The 22,329-nt window shown below is 38.2% G+C and overlaps 1 protein-coding gene across 1 annotated transcript in view; it reads left to right on the top strand.

Annotated features, from left to right (window-relative positions):
• The window catches only part of LOC149227584 (uncharacterized), a 41,017-nt gene extending 19,187 nt beyond the window's left edge, over positions 1 to 21,830 (top strand). The window contains exons 4-5 of the mRNA XM_089375531.1: positions 21,240 to 21,311; positions 21,465 to 21,830. Coding sequence (XP_089231657.1) covers positions 21,240 to 21,311; positions 21,465 to 21,561 — 169 coding nt within the window. The 3' untranslated portion in view covers positions 21,562 to 21,830. The remainder of the gene's footprint in view (positions 1 to 21,239; positions 21,312 to 21,464) is intronic.
• Positions 21,831 to 22,329: the final 499 nt, after the last annotated feature.

The raw sequence follows: 22,329 nt of genomic DNA on the forward strand, positions 1-22,329 counted from the left end.
CCTGATGGGTCTATCCAATAAAGCAGGCTTTTATTAATGCAGAATTTCGCTGATCTGTGCTTAATGGCCTGGGCTTGACTTGAGCTATGCCCTGGAGGGACTTCTAGCTTCTGTAAAAATGAACTATACTGGAATACCATTCACAGGTGGCTAGATTTTCAGCCAAAGACTGATTCTGCTCTTGCTCTTCTGCTGCTTCCTCTGTCTGCTCACCACCTGAATTTGAATCCATGCAATTTATGTCTAGCAAACTGCAATTTTCCTCAGCCATAAGCTTAGTCAAGCCCTGGCCTTTGACAAGCTTGGTGGGCTTCACCTTTATGCTGAACTCTATGAGTTTTGCAATCCATTTAGCTCTCTTTCCATCAATATCTGGCTGCGTTAGGACATCTTTTACTGAGGTTGAAGGTACATATGCAACCACTTTGGAACGCAGAATATAAATTCTGAATGCCTTTAAAGATTTTATGAGAGCATAAGCTTGTTTTTCAATAAGGTCATACCTTAGTTCAACGTCCCTCAGAGTTATGCTGAAAAAGGCCACAGAGTGCTCTACACCTTCATCATTTTTTTGCAATAGAACTGCTACAAGTGTATCATAAGAGGCAAAAGAGAAGATATAAAACTCCTTGGTGTAATCTGAACTAATTAGAGTGGGAGCTTCCATGATGGTGGTGGCCCCAGTATTGCAGCAATAATGCTACAACTCCTGGGAATCCCTTCTTTACTTTTATCAACCCGGTAGTTTGTAACAAACTCGGAAGCGACGATGCTGTATGCACAAGTACTAGCTCTTGCCGCAGCTGTCATTTGGTCAGCTGGCACAAGTCTGCTAGGAGCTTAAGCCAACTTCTATGAGCTCTGAGAAGAAGCTTTTTAACTGATGGATGAAAGCTAACTCAAAGAAGGCTGATCTACTTGCAGAAAGAAACTAGAAAGCTGAAAGGAAACATAAGCCCTAGCAAACTCTAATTTTATCAGCTAACCCTATTGATGCGAAAAAGAGGATGCAAGCTACTAAAAGAGATTCCATTGACTTCTAGGAAGGTAAAATGCATTTGTCTAAGTTATCACTATCTGAAGAAAACATCTTTTTGTCTTTTTGAATAAGTTGTCAGAATTATCATGCATGCGATTTAACTGTTTTTGATTGTGCAGAGGTGGATTGGCGAGAGGAAGTGCTTGGAGGAGGTCGGGAAGGTTCAGAGAGGGCCTAAGGGGTCCCTAACACCCTTCCAGAGAGTTTCACAGAGTTTGGCTATCAAGAAACCTCATTCGTGAGCTTCTACAGGAAGTCTGCAGGGGTTCTGCAGGATGTTATGGAATTTCTACAGGATGTTTGTAATTTTTCTACAGGATGTTCAGAAATGGGATTTGGAGGATGGATGGAGGAAAAAAGATGAAGGAGTGGGTATGGAGGTGAGATAGGGGTGTGAGGATGTCCAGGACTTGGTGAATGAGGCTGAAGAGTGGCTAAGGCGATTGGGTTGGTTCAAAGATAAGAGAAGCAATGTTGTGTGAGAGTATAGGAACTAGGGCAGAGTGTGAAAACGTACCAAATGAGAGGCAAGAATCTAAGTTAGGGGATGGAGCAGATGGGATTGATGGAGTATGGGCAGATGGAGAAGTATTACAGGTGCTCTGCAAGTTGTTTTTCAAACGGAACAAACGAGGACTTGGAACATCAAAGACCTAGTTACGTTAGCCTATTCTGACCTAGATAACAGTAAAGAGAATGAACAAAAGTTTATTTGCAATGAAACCATGTGAAATAACTTATGCAACGAAGCAATCAAGAATCTGAACATGTAACCAACTTCTGCAAATAAGAATCGAACACTAATGATTGCATGGTGAGGCAAAGACAATGTTTTTGTTGGCAGCAAGGTCACCTTTGTCCTAGCTCATGATCCCACTGAGGGGAAGGTGAGATCAGAGGTCCTTGATGGCCTTTTTCTAGATATCTTCCCTGTTAATAACCTATCAACTCAATCTGAACATAAAAAACCTTTTTAATCATCAAAATCAACCTAAACAACAAAACAAGATTTAAATCTAAATAGCAGATTTTATTCTAAGAATGCAGCAAAAACACATAAAAGTAAACAAAGGAGGTACTGGGAACTTGAGATGGGCCCAACCCCAAGAGCTACAGCCTCCTAAGAGAGATTTAGAGCTGGTGCAAAGCTGGATTCAACTTTATTGATCAAAAGAATAGTTACATTCCAAAAACTGTCCACAAGGAAAACTTGAAAATGTGCTGAAATGCATAGCTAACTTACTACCTAAAAAATGACTAAAATCGAACTACAAACTAACTAACTTCTGCCTACAAAGTGACTAACTGAAATGAGGACCTAAGCCTTCTTATTTATACAAATTGAGGACCCCAACAGCCCTCCTAAACTTTAGGAACTCGGCTGCCAAAACTTGTAGTTAACAACACTTTTACTAGCACTTGCTCGGCTGCCCTTGTGATAATCGATTTGGTGGCCCTTGAACTCCGAGCTGATGGTGGATAATTCGAGGTAAGGGCCCATAAATGAAGGGGACACCTTCCTAAAAATCCTCTCCACGAATTTGGCTGCCAAGTGCTCATTTAAACCTTTGATTTTGTCTCCAAATTGACCAAAAACACTGCATAAAGCACACATTAGACTTGTTGGCATAATGACTAACCCCATTCACTCTATTAGCATAAATATAATAAAAAACACGCAATAAACTAATGAGAATGGTGGATTAAGTCGAATTAGGAGGCTAAATGAGCCCATATAATTATCCATTTTTGGGGCTCATCAGATGGCTTGTTTGATAGCTTCAAAAGAGCTTCTTGCAGCATCTGTCCATTTTATTTCTGATCCCTTCTTCAGCATGGAAGTGATGTGCTTCAATAGCTCTGAAAAGTTTGCAATGAACCTCCTTACAAAGTTAATCTTACCCAGGAAATATTGAATGTCCCTTTTTGACCTTGGGATAGACAATGTTTGAATTGCTTGAACTCTTGCTAGATCGATATTCACACCTTCAACAGAAACAATATGTCCTAGAAGTTCGCCTTCTTCTAGAGCAAATTGTGACTTCTTCGGGTTCACAAAATTCCCAAACCGTCTGCACTTTAGGAACACCTTCTTCAAATGCTGCCAATGGTCCTTGTGACTGCTGGAAAACATTGTTATGTCATCAAGGTAAATAAGGACAAACTTGTCCTTCTCTCCCACAAAATCTATGTCCATGGCCCTCTGGAAAGTAGCCCCAACATTCATCAGTCCAAAAGGCATCTTGGAGTACATGAAAGTGCCCTAAGGAGTAGTGAAGGCGGTCTTTTCCTGATCTTCTGGATGTACAACAATCTGATTGTAACCTGAAAATCCATCTAAGAAAGACTTGACTCTAGCCCCTGAAACTTTTTGCAGCAAGTGTTCCATTTTAGGTAGGGGGTAGTTGTCTTTTACAGAGCATTTGCTCAGATTCCCGTAGTCAACACAAACCTTGATTTCTCCATTCTTCTTTCTTACTACCACAAGGTTAGCTATCCACTTCGAATACCTTAGGGGAACCATGATCTTGGCATCCAACAGTTTCTTAATTTCCTTTTCAATCAAAGGCAGTAAGACAGGGCTGATAGGTCTTAACTTCTGCTTAAAAGGGATGGTGTTCTTCTCCAGTGGAATCTTATGTTGAATGATGTTTGTGTCATAGGTCTTAAGATCACTGTACTCCTAGGCAAAAATATCAGCAAATTGTTTCATCAGGGTGCAATACTTAGAACTTTGGGCAGAAGACAAGTGAGTGGATAGATTTATGTACTTTGGATGGGTTGGACTCCCTACATTATGTTTATGAACAACATACTCATTTTCTTTTTTGGCAGGCTTATAAGGTACATCATTATGATCAAACAACTTCTCTAGGGGCACCAATCCTTTGGGTATATGGTTACTAGGTAGCTGAACAATGTTGTCCTGACCAATCTCGTCCTTTAGCTTGGACTGGTTGCATTCTTCAATGGTTTCGTTTTCTTGGTCGATGTGCATTTTAGAAAATTCATCAACGACTTGTAAAAACCTATTAATTTCATCATCATCTTCAAAAACTTTCCAGTATTTGACATTGTCAGGCAGAGATGGTCTATATTTCACCTGAACTTCATAAGTCAATTTAGGAGGCAAAGGAGGGATAAACGTGCTAGCAGACACAACAAGGGAATCAGCGAGCTGGTTCTTCATTCTAGGGATGTAAGAAATGTTGAAACTATTAAAAGAACCCTTGAGATTCCATACCTCATCTTTGTATGCTTTCAGCCTTGGATGCTTTGCTTGGAAAGTTTTGTTCACCTGTTGAATGATAAGGTCTGCATCTCCAAACACCTTCAGTCCTTTGATGCCCATTTCTTTAGCAGCGTTTAAGCCCAATATCAAAGCTTCGTACTCTGCTATGTTATTTGTGACCTGAAAAGTTAACTTGAAATATAAATGAATGCATTCTCATGTGGGGGACACAAGAACTACACCTGCCCCTGCAGCTTCCTTAGAGCAAGCTCCATCAAAGAACATGTCCCAAATTTGTGGGCCTTCTTCCTCTATGATCTGGCAAACTGGTTTTCTAAGCTGCATGGAGGCCAACTGGGATTCTTCAATCTAAAGAATAGAGGCTCCAAAATCAGTGTCGATAACATAGATGGGATGATTAGTGGGATTATTTTCATCACTGATGATATAAGCCAATTGGTCTTCTCTATATAATCTCCTACTCTCACCTCCAAAAACTGGGACAGTAGCATAGGACATATCATTTTGTAATGTTCCACCTAATCTCTTGATCCAACCTCTGGAAAGCAACATGCCAAACTTGGGGGGTACATTTGCTACCACAATATCCATCATCATGCTCTTCATGGGCAGCTGAGACAAGGTGATGGCTAGGTCTTTGATTAATCCCAAACATTTCACTTTTCTAGAGTCAAAAGAAAACAGGTCATGATAAGGCTTGGTAATGTCAAGACCCAACTCATCCATGACAGCCTTGGGCATTAGATTATGGCTGGCTCCTGTGTCCAGAAGGCAGTTGTGAAGGATTTTGTCATGAATAGTCAAAGAGACATAGAATGATGGGGAGCTGTCATCATAATTTTCAATCATTGGGCTGAGAACAACAACTGGTTTGTCATCTTGCAGATTTACATAGTCAGTGGAGGCTTGGATGGCTTTAGGCTCAAGGGCCTCGAGGATAGATCTTTTGAAGGACTCATTCTTCACTAGTTCAATCAGAGGTATAGGTATTCTTAGCTTCTGAATTTCTGATTCAAAACTGAAAGGAGAAGGAGACTTGTCAAGGCCTCTTACCTCATGAGCTGGAGCTTTGAGGATGATGGGATCAACTGCCGGTCATTTCTGCTTATTAGCTAGCTGTATTGCAGGGGAAGTAGCTTTCTTAACAAGAGTTTCCTTGATATTATTCAACTTCGACCTTAGATCATATCTGTGTTGATCACCAGTTTGTAGAACAGCTCCACCATCCCACTCTTGTCTGATCTGGTCATTGAACAATGACTTTTCATAGGCAGCTAAGGTCAAAAAGGAGGCACTTCCTTTGTCTTCCATACAATGGATCTCATCATCTTCATCAAGCTGCTCCTCTTCCATGACTACATTATGAAAAGGGGTCTTCACCCTTTGATCTTCATTGGCATCTTTGCTTCTTTGCAGAAGCTGCAACTGCTCATTAGCTCTTCTATATGGATATAGATTTCTAGGAGCAAAGGTATTAGGAATTCTTCCTTTCCAAGGGTGCGGCTCAACCTTTAATTTGGAGATTTCAGAGGCTAATGACTCTATCATCTTGGTCATTTTATCTATCTTGGGATTTGAAGATGATGAACATTCGCCCCTCTGTCTCCTTCTATCAACATTCCCCTTGAGCTTCTCTGCAGCCATGATGTTTGATTCTACTTCCAAGGCTGCATCCTGCATATCAGCCAAGGTAGCACATCGTCTCTCCCTCAACAGTAGACAGAAGTCAAAATCAAAGGCACTGTCATAGGTGAGTTTAGCAGAGGTAGTTGTGGGTTTTACTTTAGCTGGTATTTTTCTATACATGCGATTAAACCTCTTATTAAAATCAGACAACAACTCACCATTTTCCCTCTTTAAGTTCCCAAACTCAGTGTGGTAGTAGAGTAGGTCCTTCTTATCCCCCCAATGCTTTAGGAATACATCATCTAAAGCCTCAATATCTGCTATAGACCTTGGGGTCAGTTCTCTGAACCATTTTCTAGCCTCTCCATCTAGACTTTGGACAAAGACTCTCATCCATACATCATCTTCACTAATGGCCAGGTTATCAGCATAGCTATAGAATGATTCAAGATGCTCCTCAGTTGTAACAAATTCAGTCCCGGTGAACTTAGGCATATACTTCTTATATTCTACAGTAGGCATGGCATTCAAAGGAGTGGGCAGTACTAGAGGTCCATACCTCGCAACTATGATTCTTTCCATTTTGGTAGGTGCTGCCATAGCTGTGATGGCTATAAGGGTATTGGAGGTTTGAACAACAGAGGGTTGAGGAGTGACTAATAGGACTAAAGGAGCATGATGGATAGGAGGAGAGGTTTCCTTTGGGCTTACAACCAAAGAAGAACCTAAAGAATAAGGAGCTCTATGAATCTCTGAGATTTTTTCTTCACTGCTAGTATTAGATGCTATAATCTCAACATGTATTTGTTCTATTACAGGATTTTCTTGAAGAGATATAGAATATTGTTTAGAGCTACCTGAACTTGATGCTCCTTTTAGTAACGAATTTCTTTCTTTGATGATCTTTTTAGGGTTAGGTACTGGGTCAGCTTGTGGCTTCTAAGGATTTCTCTGAGTATGCCTCCCAAACTGAGCCAGAACTATGGAGTAAAGTCGCCAAGAGGTTCATCCTCTAGTAGAGTCTCCAAATAGATGATTACAACCCAAATAGTGTCCAGACTTTGTCTATCATCAAAGTTGGATCTGTGTCGTCCCCCACGGAAGCTAAGCTTTAGTCTTCGATCCCCGGCAACGACGCCAATTATGTTATCACTCCAGGAAACTCTCCTAGGTTGTAGCTAGGAGATGCCTGGTAACATATAAATCTTCAATATCGTTCTCTGAACCATTGGAATGGATTGGGGTTTGGATCAAGTTAGATGACTGTTTCAACTCTGTTTTCAATCCAGACATGCATGAACACCCTTAGCTTGACAAGGCTTTAGACCATTAATGCTCAATAGTTTATAGATTCAATTAATAGATGGAGAATACTGACTGTACCAGCAGATGCATACATAAAAACATATGAATGGCTAGCTACAAAAAGTAAATGAAGCTTGCAAATCTAATTTATCAATGCAGAGATAAGATGACAGTTATCTGGCATTAGACACAGAATAAAACCTGAATAACCTATTCAAGTGCAAGCTTAGAACAGAGGAGAAAATGGTAATTGAACATGTAACAGCAAAAGAAGATTGTATTATTGGAATGAAGATGAGACGCTAGGAGGAACAGAGTATCCATAGTCTCCAAAATTTGAACCCTTATTCCTTCTAACTTTCGGCCATTTATAGGCTTTTTACAATGCTCTCGGGCTCTCTAGGGCTCGAGATGTCTTAATCTATCCCCTCTGGCTTCTAACTACTTGATGCCATAACTAGACAGACATGACCCAGAGGTCTCTTTTCCTAAAAAACACAGTGACCCAATTCTGGTAATTTTTCCAAGCTGTCAGGTGGCTCGCTCGCACCAGCGACGTTCCATGACCATTTCTGTTGGTTTGGCTTCATCGTGCTGTTTTTGTTTCCCCTTTTGGCCAAGTATTTTGTTATTTCAGTTCAACTGTCTGATTGTCACAAACACTAACAAAACCAACAACTTTCCTCACAGGGTGACTGATGGGAAGCGGGGTACGGAGGCATATGGGCCGTTGGATGGGATGGATCGATGGTCAGGATGTTGGTCGGGTGGCGGAGGACGAACTGTGGTGATTTTGAATGAGGGTTGTTGGATCAGTTGAAATGGACAGAGGAGATTGATCGCCGGAGGCCTGAATTCGTGGCGGGATTGGAATAAATCTGGACCGTCAGATCTTGCATGGGTATATCAAATGGCTATCGAGCGAAGGAGGCGATCAAAAGATAACGTCCGAGAGTGGTTTTACCCAAGCAAAAATGGTTTCTATTGGGCGGTCATCGGGCGATAAGCGGTAAAGGTCGGAGCCCGCCCGATTCCATTCATCGAGCGTCACATAACAACAGAGGAGAGAGAGGAAACCGCTTTTATCGGGCGGGTAACCCTCTCGCTTGTTGCCCGTGTGATATGCGCGATAACCGTTAGATCTGACGGGAATGATCTAACAATAATGATTGATCGGGCATATCGCGTCAGTCGGGTGAAGTGCGGACCATTAGATTGGTGGGAAGATCAACAGCGGGGGGACACGGAGGTACGAGATGTCCTCGAGAAATGTGCAAAGGGCTCATATGGGCGAAGATATAAGGTTTTTGGGTCAAAAATGGGTTAATTCACGTAGGGCCAAGGAAAAAGTGGGTTTTGTTATGATGTGAGAGTTGGGTTAGGACATGAGTGAACGAGAATGGGAGTGGATGAGTGAGAAAAATGTGGTGATGGGCTGTGTGGGAACCTCTCCACGACAACAAAACAGACCATTTCCTTCCTTTAGCCTTCAAAATAGCAGCGCTGCACCTCAGGGCTAACACCCCCCATCGTATATGCAGAAATCCATCATGAATTGGCAGAACTTTAGATATATTAAAGGTCAAAATGTGCAAGATTACACCCAAGAATTCAAAAAAAAGGTCTCTGATGTTAGGTGTAGATTTTCAATCACAGGACACTTTGTTGAAGTACATAGGGAGTTTACATAGTTACCTTAGGCATACTATCTTAATGTTTAATCCCAATAATCTAGATGATGTGTGTGTGCAAGCCACTCATCTTGAGGGAAGAGGGGAAAACACCCTAGAAGAAAGTAGTAAAAATCCATTTAAGGGTAAGGGAAAAGAAAAGGATTTCAAAGGGAAGGCAAAGAAAAATGCATCTATCAAAAAAGAAGGAGATAAAATTACATGCAAGCATTGTTCCAGAGAGGGTCACGATGAAGCGCACTATTGGAAGCTTCATCCTGAAATGAAACCAAAAAGAAACAAAAATAAGCAAAATAGAAGACAAATGCAACCACTCAACATGATTTGGGATTCAATTCAGGAGATGAAACTAAAATCACATCCATGGGGTTAAAATGAAAAGAATCCAATTGCCAGCACTAGTTCTTCAGACTCGCAAAATGAAACTCCAAATGAAAAGAGGAGAATAGAATTGTTTCACATAAGGGTGATATCAAAAAATAACAAGATCGATACGTTGTTTGATAGCGGCTCTCAAGCCAATCCTATCTCTGAAAACATTGTCAAGAGTTTAAATCTAGGAACTGTCCCACATCATAAATTGTATTCACTTGTATGGGTGCATGACAATGCGCAATTGCATGTTACTAGAAAGTGTAAACTAAGATTCGCTATTACCACAAATTTCATAGATAAAGTGGAGCTTGACGTTGTGCCGTTAGATATTTGTGGCATGGTTTTGGGCAACCCATCCATTTATGACAAAAAACTATCTTCCATCGACATGAAAATAAATATCATTTATTCAAAAATGGAGTAGAATATATTGTGAGAGCTCACAGCAAGAAATCAAATCTTTCACTTGTTAATACAGGGCAGATGAAAACACTGGTGAATTCGAGCAAGAATTTCATGCTTCTCATGATCAAACCCAAAAATGATGTTGATAATGAAGATTTTAAAGGTTGTGATTCGAATTTGAAATCTAAATTGGTTGATGTAGTTAACCAATATCATGAAATATTTCAGGAACCAAAAGGATTACCTCCCAAGAGAGGAATCCAACATGAGATACAGCTGCAGCAGGATTGTCCTCTTCCTAACATAGGCATGTACAGGATGTCAGTGATGGAAAGCGCAGAAATTAAGATGCAAATCCAAGAGTTGTTGAATAAAGGGATCATCAGACCATCTTCCTCACCTTGTGGTTCACCTATTGTCTTGGTGCTAAAGAAGGATGGAACATGGTGCATGTGTGTGGATTTTCACACATTAAAAAAAATTACGGTAAAGAACTGTTACCCACTGCCTCGAATAGATGATTTACTAGATCAATTGAAAGATGAAAAGTATTTTACTAAGTTGTACTTAAGAAGTGTCTACCATCAAATTAGAATAGCCGAAGGAGACATTTGGAAGACAACGTTCAAAACAAAACAGGGTTTGTTTGAATGGCTAGTTATGTTGTTTGGTTTATGTAATGCTCCTGCTACATTCATGCGTGTGATGAATGATGTGTTGAGGCCATTTCTTGATGAATTTTCCATAGTCTACTTAGATGAAATCTTAATTTTCAGTAAATCCTGTGTTGAACATGTCATGCATGTAAGAAAAGTACTTGATGTCTTGAAAAAAGAACAATTGTATCTAAAGATGTCAAAGTGCGAGTTTGGAAAGACTTCTTTAGTTTACTTGGGTCATATTGTTGGAGGAGGTGAGTTGAAAATAGATCCCTCCAAGTTTGATGTCATTGTGAATTGGCCAAGGCCCAAGACAGTTACAGAGGTAAGAAGTTTTCTGGGAGCAGCCCAATATTGGAGGAAATTCATTGCTAATTTTTCTCTTATAGTAGCCCCTTTGCATGCGTTGACATGCGTGAAATGGTTTTTCAATGAGGAGACAAACAACAAAAGGACTTCGATGCATTGAAGGAAAAGATCAATACAACCACTGTACTCTCACTTCTAGACTTGAGACAATCATTTGAGATTCAAACAGATGCCAGTGGCTACGCTATGGTTTCAATCCTCATGCAACATGGTAAGCCTATATGTTTTCATTCGAAAACTTTTAATGGTGCAGCGATTAACTATCCTACATATGACAAGGAATTGTATGCATTGGTCCAAAGTGTGAAAAAATGGAAACACTACCTAATGGGTAAGGAAACAGTCATTCACACTGATCATCAGCCATTGCAATACTTGCAATCTCAATCAAAGTTGCAGCAATCAAGGCACTTCCGATCAATGGTTTTTCTTCAACAATTCCACTTGGTAATCAGGTATAAGAAAAATATCTACAATAAAGTTGTTGATATGCTTTCTAGGTCGATTGTTAGTGCAGCTTCTTTACTCGAGCATAATTATGTTTTACATGAAAGTTATATTGAGAAATATGCATTAGATAATGACTTTCAAGATGTTTATGCCAACTTGAGTCAAGGTAACCAAGTAGAGGAATTGGATTATCATTTGCATGATAACTTCTTGTACCATTTTGGAAAGCTTTGTATTCCACAAGGAGAAAGAGTTAACATCATAAGAGAGGCACATACTTCTCTTATTGCTGGTCATTTTGGTGTAAGTATGACAGTGGCACATCTACAGAGGTATTGCTATTAGCCTCATATGCTTGAAAGTGTGTCTCATTTTATTAAGGGATGTTCATTATGTGCAATCAGTGAGCCTAGTAATAGGAAGTTAGGATCGTACACACCACCAATTCTGGTTCCTTCACGACCATGGGAGAGTGTTTCTATGGATTTTGTAAGAGGTCTTACATTATCCAAAGGAGTTAATGATTATTTGTATGTAGTTGTGGATAGGTTCAAAAAAATGTGTATTTTGGTGCCATGTAAAAAACAAGTTACAACTGAATAAACTGCTCAATTATTCTTTCATAATGTTTGGGTGCATTTTCGACTGCCCACATCCATTGTCAGTGATCGAGATTCTCACTTTGTGGGGAATTTTTGGTCAAACTTGTGGGGATTCATGGACACCAAACTGAAAAAGAGTACAACCTTTCATCCACAAACAGATGGTCAGACAAAATTGGGGAACAAAAAAGTGATACATCTTCTGTGTGGGTACTGCAGCAAGCATCCTAAGTTGTGGGATGAATAGTTGCACTATATTCAGCATGCTAACAACTGAGTCAAACACTCTTCCACTCAAACTTCTCCATTTGAGGCATGAACGGGATACTTGACTAAATCTCCTTTGGATTTTATTTTTGGTAAATATGTTGCTATTGAAGGTCATAACGACATAGATAAAGCAAGAAGGTTCATTGACTAGATATAATTAATATACCAAAAGGTTCAAGAACAGCTTGAGAAAATCCAATGCAAGTACAAAGAAAGGCATGACAAGCATCATCAAGATCACAAGTTCCAAGTTGGAGATGAAGTTTGGCTTCACATTAACAAAGAGAGGCTCCAAGGAGAAGCTGAAAAGCTCAAACTAATTAGATATGGTCCATTCAGAATTTTGGAAAAGATTGGTAATAATGCCTTCAGGTTGGATTTGCCTTCATATTTGTAAATTTATGTTGTTGTTAATGTTGAAAATTTAAGGTTGTATGAGCCTCCCTTGATTGAAGATCAAGGATAGAATAATCAAATTCCATCTATTGAGCACTTTTCTCCATAATTCTTTGATGTGCTTCAACAAGACAATATACTTGACAGAAAAACAAGGACATCAAAAAGGGGAAGTATTGATTATCTTCGAGTGGGTCTCAAAGGTACAATTCCTTCAAAAGCCAAATGGATAGAGGTTGGAAAGGTGAGGGAACTGTACCCTCACCTGCTGAACAATTGAAAGTGATCCTTTCATTAGGGAATTTTTGAGGTCTAAAATGGGCCTCCTAAGGAAATTATAAAATAATAGTGGAAATAATAAAATAAAATTAGATTACATCATCAAATTTTAGAGGGAAAAATACAAAACTATTTTTTCAACTCGTATTTTCAACCTATCTCCCTATGGGTTTACTCAAATTTCGAGCGGAAACACTCGTTGGATGTAGAATTTGATTGCTCATTCAAGGAGTACCCATGTTGCATACTTTCGATGGACCTTTCTACATGAAAATGGAGAAATACATGAAAAACATGATTGCAATCATGTTTTTTAATGTATTTCTCATTTTTCATGTAGTAGGGTGCATCAAAAGTATGCAATATGGGTACTCCTTGGATGAGGAATTAATTTTTTCATACAACATGTACTCCCACTCAAAATTTGAGTAAAAACTTAGGGAGATAAGTTAAAAATACGAGTTGAAAAAGTAGTTTTATTATTTTATTATTTTTTAATCTTTGTATTTTTTTACTCCAAAAATGGTGAATCATCCTCCATGGTTGACATCATCATCTTGAATCCTATTGGTTCTTATAAAGTTTATTTTGGTTGTACATTTTTCTTAGGAGGCCCATTTTAGACCTCAAAATTCCCCTGATGTGGGGTCCAAAAGACTTCTAGTGGGGAGGAGTGATCAGGTGCTCAAAATTATGCTAAAAAATCAAAGTGTTAGAATTTTGTTAAACTTAGCTTCAGATTGAAGAGCTCGTCATTCTGATTCCAATGGTGTGAACGAAACTCAAATCCAAGCTCGTATGCAGAAGTTAGAGCAAGTCAAAGTTCATATTTGACTTGCTTACATGGCACGATTGGATGACGTGGTAGGTTCCATTAGCGAATTGGGAGGTGCCAAGTGGTAGGCCTCCATTGGACCCCGCATATCGCAAATTGCAGGTCGAAGGGGGATCATGTTAAAGAATCGCCCCCCAAGCAGGAAAGGGATTGTGATGCGATAAATCACAATCACACATCAACGAATACCTTAAGGTGACGCGTACTAGTTGCAAACTCGACAGTGGCGTAGAATGTAAAACAGGAACAGTGAAATCAAACAGTGAAAATAGCAGTTTAGGAAAGCAGGCGTAACGGGGCAAGGGGATTATTTATAATCGAGATTAGTTTACCGTTATGGGAAAGTTGTTACTGATCAAGAAAATGGGCATTTAATGTAGAGGGAGAATAGTAACAAGAGGAAAACGATAGTGGCAACAGATCGGTGGCAATGGATAGGGACACGCGGCATGCAATGGATGGAAGTGGAAGGTGCGGGAAAATATTACCGTTGACGCGGTATCGGAAGGCGCGGGAAACCAGATAGGCGGATTACGGAGGGGGGGGTGGCGGTAAGTGGTAATGAGTGAGGGGGTGTGAAGCATAGAGGTGGTGACACGTAGTGGGGGGGTTGCATGGGTAAAACTTCTTTTCACACCCCCCACCCCCTTTTGTTATCACATATCATAGCGAGGGGGTGCGAAATGGCTTCCTCGCCGTTGATCTGGGAGGGAAGCGGATCACCATTCATTTGTATTTGAACTTTATCGCTTCACGACAAATCACTTTTTTCGTTTATTGACTTTGACTAAAGTATATTAATGTTTATTTGCACAAACTTAATCAGTGTTTTACAAGGTAATTAAATCCTAATTAAAACTTAATCTAACTTCGGCGAATTTCGACTAGCAGCCATTATTTGCCTAATTCACTTGTAATCCTATTGTAATACAACTTTGGCCAAACTTTGAGCATATTAGGCCATTAATTTATTCTATTCTATCCTATCTTCTAGTGTTCGACCAAGATTAAACAGTTTGATGGACTTATTCTCTAATCTAAAACATAAATTTAAATGATTTGATTAAGATTAAATTGTATGATTCAAATCAGAAGAAAAGGTTGTGGCATGTAAACAAGATGCACACAAAACCATGATTTATTACAATGCAATTTATTTCTATGAAGTGGCATTTAAATAAGAACATTTATACAAAATTTGATTTTCTTTTGATGGGGTCTTATTTCATCTCTTTATTTATTTTCTATTTTTTCATATTTCCAATTTTTTATTTTTTATTTTCATACCCTATTTTATAAATAAAAACTAACTTATCAAAAATAAAGCATGTTACAACAGACCCAAGAAGAAACAAGAGCTAAAGAAGTAAGGAGGGTGATGACAAAAGAAGACAGGGAGCCTTTATACATCAGAGCAGAATTAGTGAACCCCAAGGTTGTCATCAGTAACCACAACCTCATCTCCACTGATCCTAAATTGGCACCTCGGTATATGGAAACCCTTAGGATGTTGGGGATAGAAATTTTTGCATGTTGGCCAAAGAAGATGGCATGCTCTGCCTCACAGTTTGCAAATTAGAGAGTATCACTCTCTAGAAAGACTAAGGAATTCCTTAGAGAGAACCCCACTCTACAAAATAATCATGCAAAGGTTGAAAATCAAGTGGATATGACTCAAACTCAGTCCTCCCTTACTGTTGGGCCTACAGGAGAGAAGAGACCAGGTTGAAGAACAAAAGGAGTGGACATACATAGTAGCAAATGCAAGTTTCTACCCACAGGAAGGCACACCATCTGAGATGCCTTGGGATGTAAAAGAGGCCACCAGGGCCATGAATGAACTTCACATCAGTAGCTGAGTTTCTTAGAGGGTGAGAAACACCTTTAGCAAGGGGTGATGATGTGTCCCATCAATAGCTATATTTTGAGGCCCATTGTGCTATCCTCCAACCCTTAAAACTCTCATTTCTTCACATTAATTCACATTTTTAGCCATAATATGTTTAGTAGGAAGACTAAAGGGTGCTTGTCATATTTCATGGCCTAATGTGATTAATATGTAGGAAAAAGAAGCATTTTTGGAGATATTTACTATGTAGGAGCTTGTTGGAGACATCTAGAGAGAAAATAGGGGGCTTATCCACTACATTAACTCTCCAACTCAACTTGAGATCAAATATTCCTCACCAACAACTCAAATTTACTAGAAGCTAAGGAACTCAAGTGCGTGTTAAAATCCAAAGGAACAAAATCCACCAATTTCGAGATTTTGGAGGGAATCACTCCTCCTTTCAAGGGAGTTGTCGCTCAACTACTTTTTGTATAAATAAACAAGCCTAAAGGCTCATTAGGATTCAAGTTTTTGTTAGAGATAGGAGTATCTATTGAGAGGCTAGTGCTTGATACTGTTATTTTCATGTTTCATATGATATATGCGACTCTTATTTTATGTCAATGAAAAGTTCATTGTTGACCTGAATCTGAGTTAAATTTAGAGGGTTGAAACCCTTGGGTTTGGGCCCAACCCAGAGGCTTTAGTCCCTCTGCTGTATTCTTTCATTGTTCTTGTTTAAGCCGTTGAATTTATTTCCTTGTTTAAGTAGGAATTACATTACAAAAATTGTAGTTGTAGGTTTGACCACCACCTCTCTTGTGGGAAGTGGTTGGAAGATCTACAACAACAAACCAAAAACATGTGTTTATGATTTCATGGAAATTGCTAAGTGTTGGAGTGTAATTCTTCTACATTCTTGGTTTATGCATTTTAGAAGTTAGTAAGGTTGATTTGGAAATTAGAGCAGGTATGTGTTGTAGGATTAGAGTAGATCTTAACAAAATTCAACTCATCTTTTCCACTTTTATTTAGTTTGTTGTAATATTGATCATTTAATTGCATGTACTTGATTAATCTGCAGGGATTTCTGTTGACTTGCAGGGGTGGGCACACTCTTCCACATCCACTTATATCATTCCATATTTCTCCTAGACACCTCATATTGCTCTCAAACTCTGCCACCGAGATCACCTTTCTAGGGCCAATGAAGGACATCGTGGGCATAAATGTTTGTGCAAGATCGGTCCCCAAGGGGTACTAAGCTTGGAAAAATGGCTCCCACACCCTTCATTCACCTTCATCCACCTTACTTAACCTTCAATATACCATCCTTTCCCTCAGAAAGCTCTCAAACCCCCTCTTGTAGCAAAACAGGGCCTCATGTAGCAATTCTTATAGAAGTGATGTAGCATTGCTTAAATCCAACCATATTTGCTCCAGACTTTGACCCTTGCATTTAATGGCCCCCATGCTTTGATTTCATTATTGAGGAAGGCTCCAAGACCACTCCAACCCCATCCTTTCCTCACTGCAATCAGAAGACAGCCAGTAAAATTAGACTTAGTAATTTTAAATTCCATATTTGTGTTGAAGATTGAATTCCTCATTTTCAAGCAAGTTTCAATTAGATAAATGATTTATGCAAATATACTATTGATTTTATTAGTGTGCAAGTAGAGTAGCATGGTTTACTTCTGCAACTAGACTAGTCTATTCCTTTCATGCAATTACAATTAGCCTTTACATTTAATGAATGGAATTTTCATTTTTGTAGTTAGAATCATGTTCATTTCCTTGCAATCAAGATATGCTTTCATAAGAAATTCTATTTGTAGTTAGCTAAAGGAGTGGTCTCTGAATACCTTGATCTGATCTAAATACTAAGGGTGACATGAGTAGAACTTAACCTACTATGCATATAACATTATCACCTCTAAGTTTGTACGAACCCTGTGTTGATAATTTAAGTTGATAGCCTTGGAAGTTTCAACATCCTTGATGCAATACCATGGCTCATCAATCATGATGAAGAATGTTATATAAAATTCCTCTTCCATAAATGCTCCATAAACATCACACATGTGGGAAAAGTGAGCCAATGAGGGTGGCATCTCCTCCAAAATAGTGTAATAATTCTTTAAATGTCATGTCTTTTCACAACAAGGTGCAAAATATCACCAAAATTCCATATGTCATCAGAAGAAAGTTTCAACTCATCATCCTTCATGCTAGATCGGCTGAAGTATAGTGACATTTCATCATAAAGGTGCAACATTGCATCATAAATGAAATTTCCTCAAGCAAATACAAAACATCATCAAGGAAAGTGGATCCATGACCTCTCTAAATATGTGTCTCAACATCATCAAGTGCAACGTCATCATGAGAAAGGATTTATCTACATCACCAAAGTTGGGCATCTCAACAATTTATCATATCATCTCAAGGCCAAAACATGTTCTAAAGAGTATGCAATGTCTTGAATGGGGTGTGGAAGTAGATCATCCATGCCTCGTAAAGCACAATGTCTTTACCATCAGAAAAAAGTAGAGGATACAAGAATCAAATGGGACCAATCAATATGTACGAGAGCCATTGTAACATAAAAAATGGTTCAAGATTAATGTAAAATCCATTAAGTAGATGTTATGAACTAGTTGATTTTACTAAAATCTTTGTTGTGATTGTCAGGTGGTTCAACAACCTAGTTCTTGGGCACCTACTCCACAGGTACCCAATCCCTCCAGAGAAGTATATTGTCACAAATAAATGAAGCGTTGAGACTCTTGGGCCTCATAGCAATAACATCATATGACACATGTCCCTAATCACCTCCTGCACTCGGGACATTAGATCATATTGTATTGGATTTGATGATCCTTCAGGATGACACACTTGGACCTAACATTCCCCCAGGATGTCCTTGACACTATTGGATGGATGGCAGTTGTTCCAGAGCCCATATGAGGATGGTTTCACCTTCAGAGACTAGGGATGGCTAGTTTCACGTGAGAAGCCCTCAATGTTGGAGTAGAGGAGGCCACTTTGAGCAGTTCTAGATCCATGGAGACCACTTTGTGGTGCCCCATCTAGATCTTGGGACCCCACAGGAGGTATTGAGGTGGATTTGAGGGCCAACCCTCAAATCACGGATATGACATACTTCTACGTCATCTTGGACACCTCATCACACTTGGACATGCCATTTAGAGCACATTTATTGCATGACATCAGCCCTAGAGAGATAGCAACTCACACCTATGGGTTAATTAAGGCATATTTGTGAAAATCTAGTGGGTTGGCTTGTAACCCAAATTATTTTGTCATCAAACTTGTTTTTAGGGGATTTGTGGGCTAATTAATGTTATCCTCATATAAATAGAGGAGAGGGTCATTCTATTTCATCATGATCACTTGTGACTTGATTTCGACCTCCTTGAGGATTTTGGCCTAGCTTGTATCTTGTGGAGATGTGATTCTATAGATCATTTTTGTCTATTGGAGCTATTTCTTGGCATTGGAGATGTTGTCTTGGAGCAATAAAGAATTGTTCATGCCTTTTCTCTTGTAAATGAACCCTGTACTTGATAAATTTTTGATCTTATGTCTAATGTATGGAATGTATTGATTATATATGGTTTTCTATTGTGCCATTTATTCTTGAAGATCAATTGTATAGAATATAGATATCATCATTGTATACATTACTCATGTATGAAATGTGAATGGTGATCCTCTAAGTGAAACTTTAAACTAGCTCTCCAAGTGACCTTGATCCATCACAAAGATAATAGCTAGGGTTTTGATCTAGAGCATCAAAATTCCCTTACTCCTTCACAAAATCTAGCCAATACTTCAACTCCATACACTCCATCATCCCGACTGGGAATCGACCTTGTCAAATTGGTGATCACACATAATTGCATCCCTAAACTAAATTTTGCTCTCTTATTTCTGATTTTGGCACTCTTAAGGATAAGTCGTCATCTAGGGATTGGTGTGATATGGTTTAGAAGGATAATTTTGGCTTGTGGAGAGATTCAACATTGAGGGAAGAGTTGATTGCCTCAAAATCATCTTCCTTTAATGGACAATTTTTACATTTCAAGGCTTAATTCTCTTGCCTAGGAAAACCCTAGTTTGCAAAGCTTCAACTAGAGGGGTTATTGAAGGTTCCTTTTTCCATTTTCTTGCTAGTATTTATTTGTGGGGAAACCTTTTCTTAGCCTATTGACTCTAGCATAATCCATTTGTCTTGCTATATCTCAATCCCTAGGTGAATTGAGTCCTAATTTGGTCTTGATAGAGGATATGTGTTCCCCTTTTCTTGCTTAATGAGCTTTGTTCTTAAGAAGAGTCATCCTCTATAAGCCACTTGTCACCTTGAACCTAGCATATCTTTCATAGAGGACCTTTCTAATGTGAAGCCTCTCATTGGTGAAAGTCCATAAAGAGCAGGGGTTAGTGGCTGTGGTGTTAGTGGGTCACACCTCATTGGTGTCACTTAGTCTAGTGTTTTGTCTTATAGGGTGCCCCTTTAGAAGATCTGCTAAATTTTGAGGCAATAGGTTGCATTAGAAGATGGAAGTTAGTGTGCAAGAAAAAAGGATGTTGATTTCCTTGATAAAATAATTCCTAAAGCCTAATACTAAAAGCATGCCAAGAACGAAGAAAAAAATGTGTTAATTGCCTTAATATAATATTTCCTAAAACCTAGTACTGAAAGCATGCAAGAATGAATGGTTCCTTGACTTTAGCTTAGGCATAATAAGTTCATTTATATTGTTAGTACCTTAGCTAAACTATTATTTCTACTAACATAAATTGACAATGCTTTTTGAATTCCATTATTATATCAAACATATCGAAAGCCGAGTTCTATTAATAATATTTGGTCACGGGAGAGTATAATTATATTTTTCTTTCTATCGTTTTAGTTCACATTATATAATTGGTTCTTATCTTTTGACAACTTCATTCCTTATATTTGTTGCTTTATGGTCTCTACTTTTTCTTTTATAAGAAATTCCATGAATGGATGGACTTGTTTTCTTGATCATATGTTATCACCTTTCTATTATATGTCTTTCCGATCTGGTATGATCATATACATTTGACTTTCCTCTAGTCCACCTTCTTTACATTGTTTTGGATTTTTCTTATGGTAGGTACCTTAGATGATAACCATGACGATAAGCATAATACGAAGAAATTTAGAGCTTTATGGATGTAATAAAACACCAATCCATAGAATCCAATCGTAAATTACCATGTACAAGCTTTGGGCGGTAGCAAATTTAGATTTTATGGAAGTAGTCCAACATTCTATATAAGGATGTTTATTATGTAAAGCTCTATATTTGTTGCTGGTATATTTACTATAAATTTCTGTATTTATATGTGATATAATCGACTTAATCCAATGAATGGAAAATGAAATGTTCCTTGTCCACTCTCAAAGGCATAAGCAATGCAACTCTATTACATGTAATGAGGCATCCATTTAAGATATATTTCACAAGAATAAGAAATGTTTTAATGAAGATCACTGGATCAGGTCATTGTCATTCTGAAGATATATTTCCTATTACTTGGAAAGTGAGTCACTTGATTGGGTTATTGTCAATATAAGTTACTTGAATGCCTATATTTGGTGCATCAATGATTAGTGACTTGCCAACAGATTCCTATTTTTCTATTGTGATTACTGTTAGATGCTCAGGGGTGGAGGGAATCAAAATTTATCCAAATTATGCCTTGTGCTTGTCACACACTTGTCATTAGACAGATGGCTAGAAATCATTCCAAATATTCCTAAGTTGAAATTGTGTTCTCTATTTTTACCAAACAGGTACATTGATAGTGCAGGAGTAAGTGGAGAGATACCATCCTCCTTTCGAAATCTTAAAAGCTTGAAAATTTTGTGAGTTTTCATTGCTACTATTCTCGATAGTAGTAGTCTGTTTTTCTTTTTTTGGTACAGACCACAAATGAGTTTCATGCATTGGAAAATTGCTATGAAATATATATTAAGACGATTGTATTTGGATAACACTTTTTTGGTTTTGTGATCCAGATGGGCTTCTGATAATCAATTCACTGGAGGAATACCAGACTTCATTGGAAGTTGGAAGAACCTTATTGATCTGTATGTGTTTTCACTGTGTAATTGAGTTGATCTATGGTATTTGAAAATTCATAATGTATATGGATATACATATGCTCGATACAAATTTAATTGTTTCTGGGTTTCATTCAACTTAATGCTCATATTACTAGAAATGTAGTTAGCCTTGTAAATTGCTGCAACATAAGCAGACATAGGAAAGAGGTTTGCAGGAGATAATTCCTATTCTAGGATGCTTTGGGTATTAATAAATTTTCGTATAGAAAACAGTTGACAGATTTGTTGTTATTGTTAGGATAATAGAAATTTTTGGAGAAACAGGAGAGAATTGGGCATACTAACACTACCTGATTGGATGTTTCAAGGATCATTTATTTTAGGAATTTTGAGGTAAAAAATGAGTCTCAAAACAAAACTTGTATTAACAAAATCAGATTTAAAATAACCAATAAGATTCAAGAAGATGATGGCATCTCCATGTATAAATATTTTGGAAGGAAAAAAATATTAAGAGAATTTTGATTTAAAAAATGGGTCTCAGAACAAAAAATATATTAACAAAATTAAATTTAAGAGAACAAATAATATTAAGGATGATGATGTCATCCTTAGGGGTAAATATTTAGGAAGGAAAAGTTGAAAACTTTTTTTCTTTATTGTATTTTTGGATTATCTCTTTATAGGTTTACTCAAATGTTGAATGTAGGGCTCGTCGGATACAGAATTGAGTTCCATATCCAACGATTACCCATTAAGAATACTTTTGAGTAAACGCACACCAAAAAAATTGAAAATACAATGAAAAAACACATTT

The sequence above is a fragment of the Pinus tabuliformis genome, chromosome J (genome assembly GCF_031772625.1).
Source record: "Pinus tabuliformis cultivar Carrire ecotype Pingquan chromosome J, CPIR1, whole genome shotgun sequence".
NCBI classification, from domain to species: Eukaryota; Viridiplantae; Streptophyta; class Pinopsida; order Pinales; family Pinaceae; genus Pinus; species Pinus tabuliformis.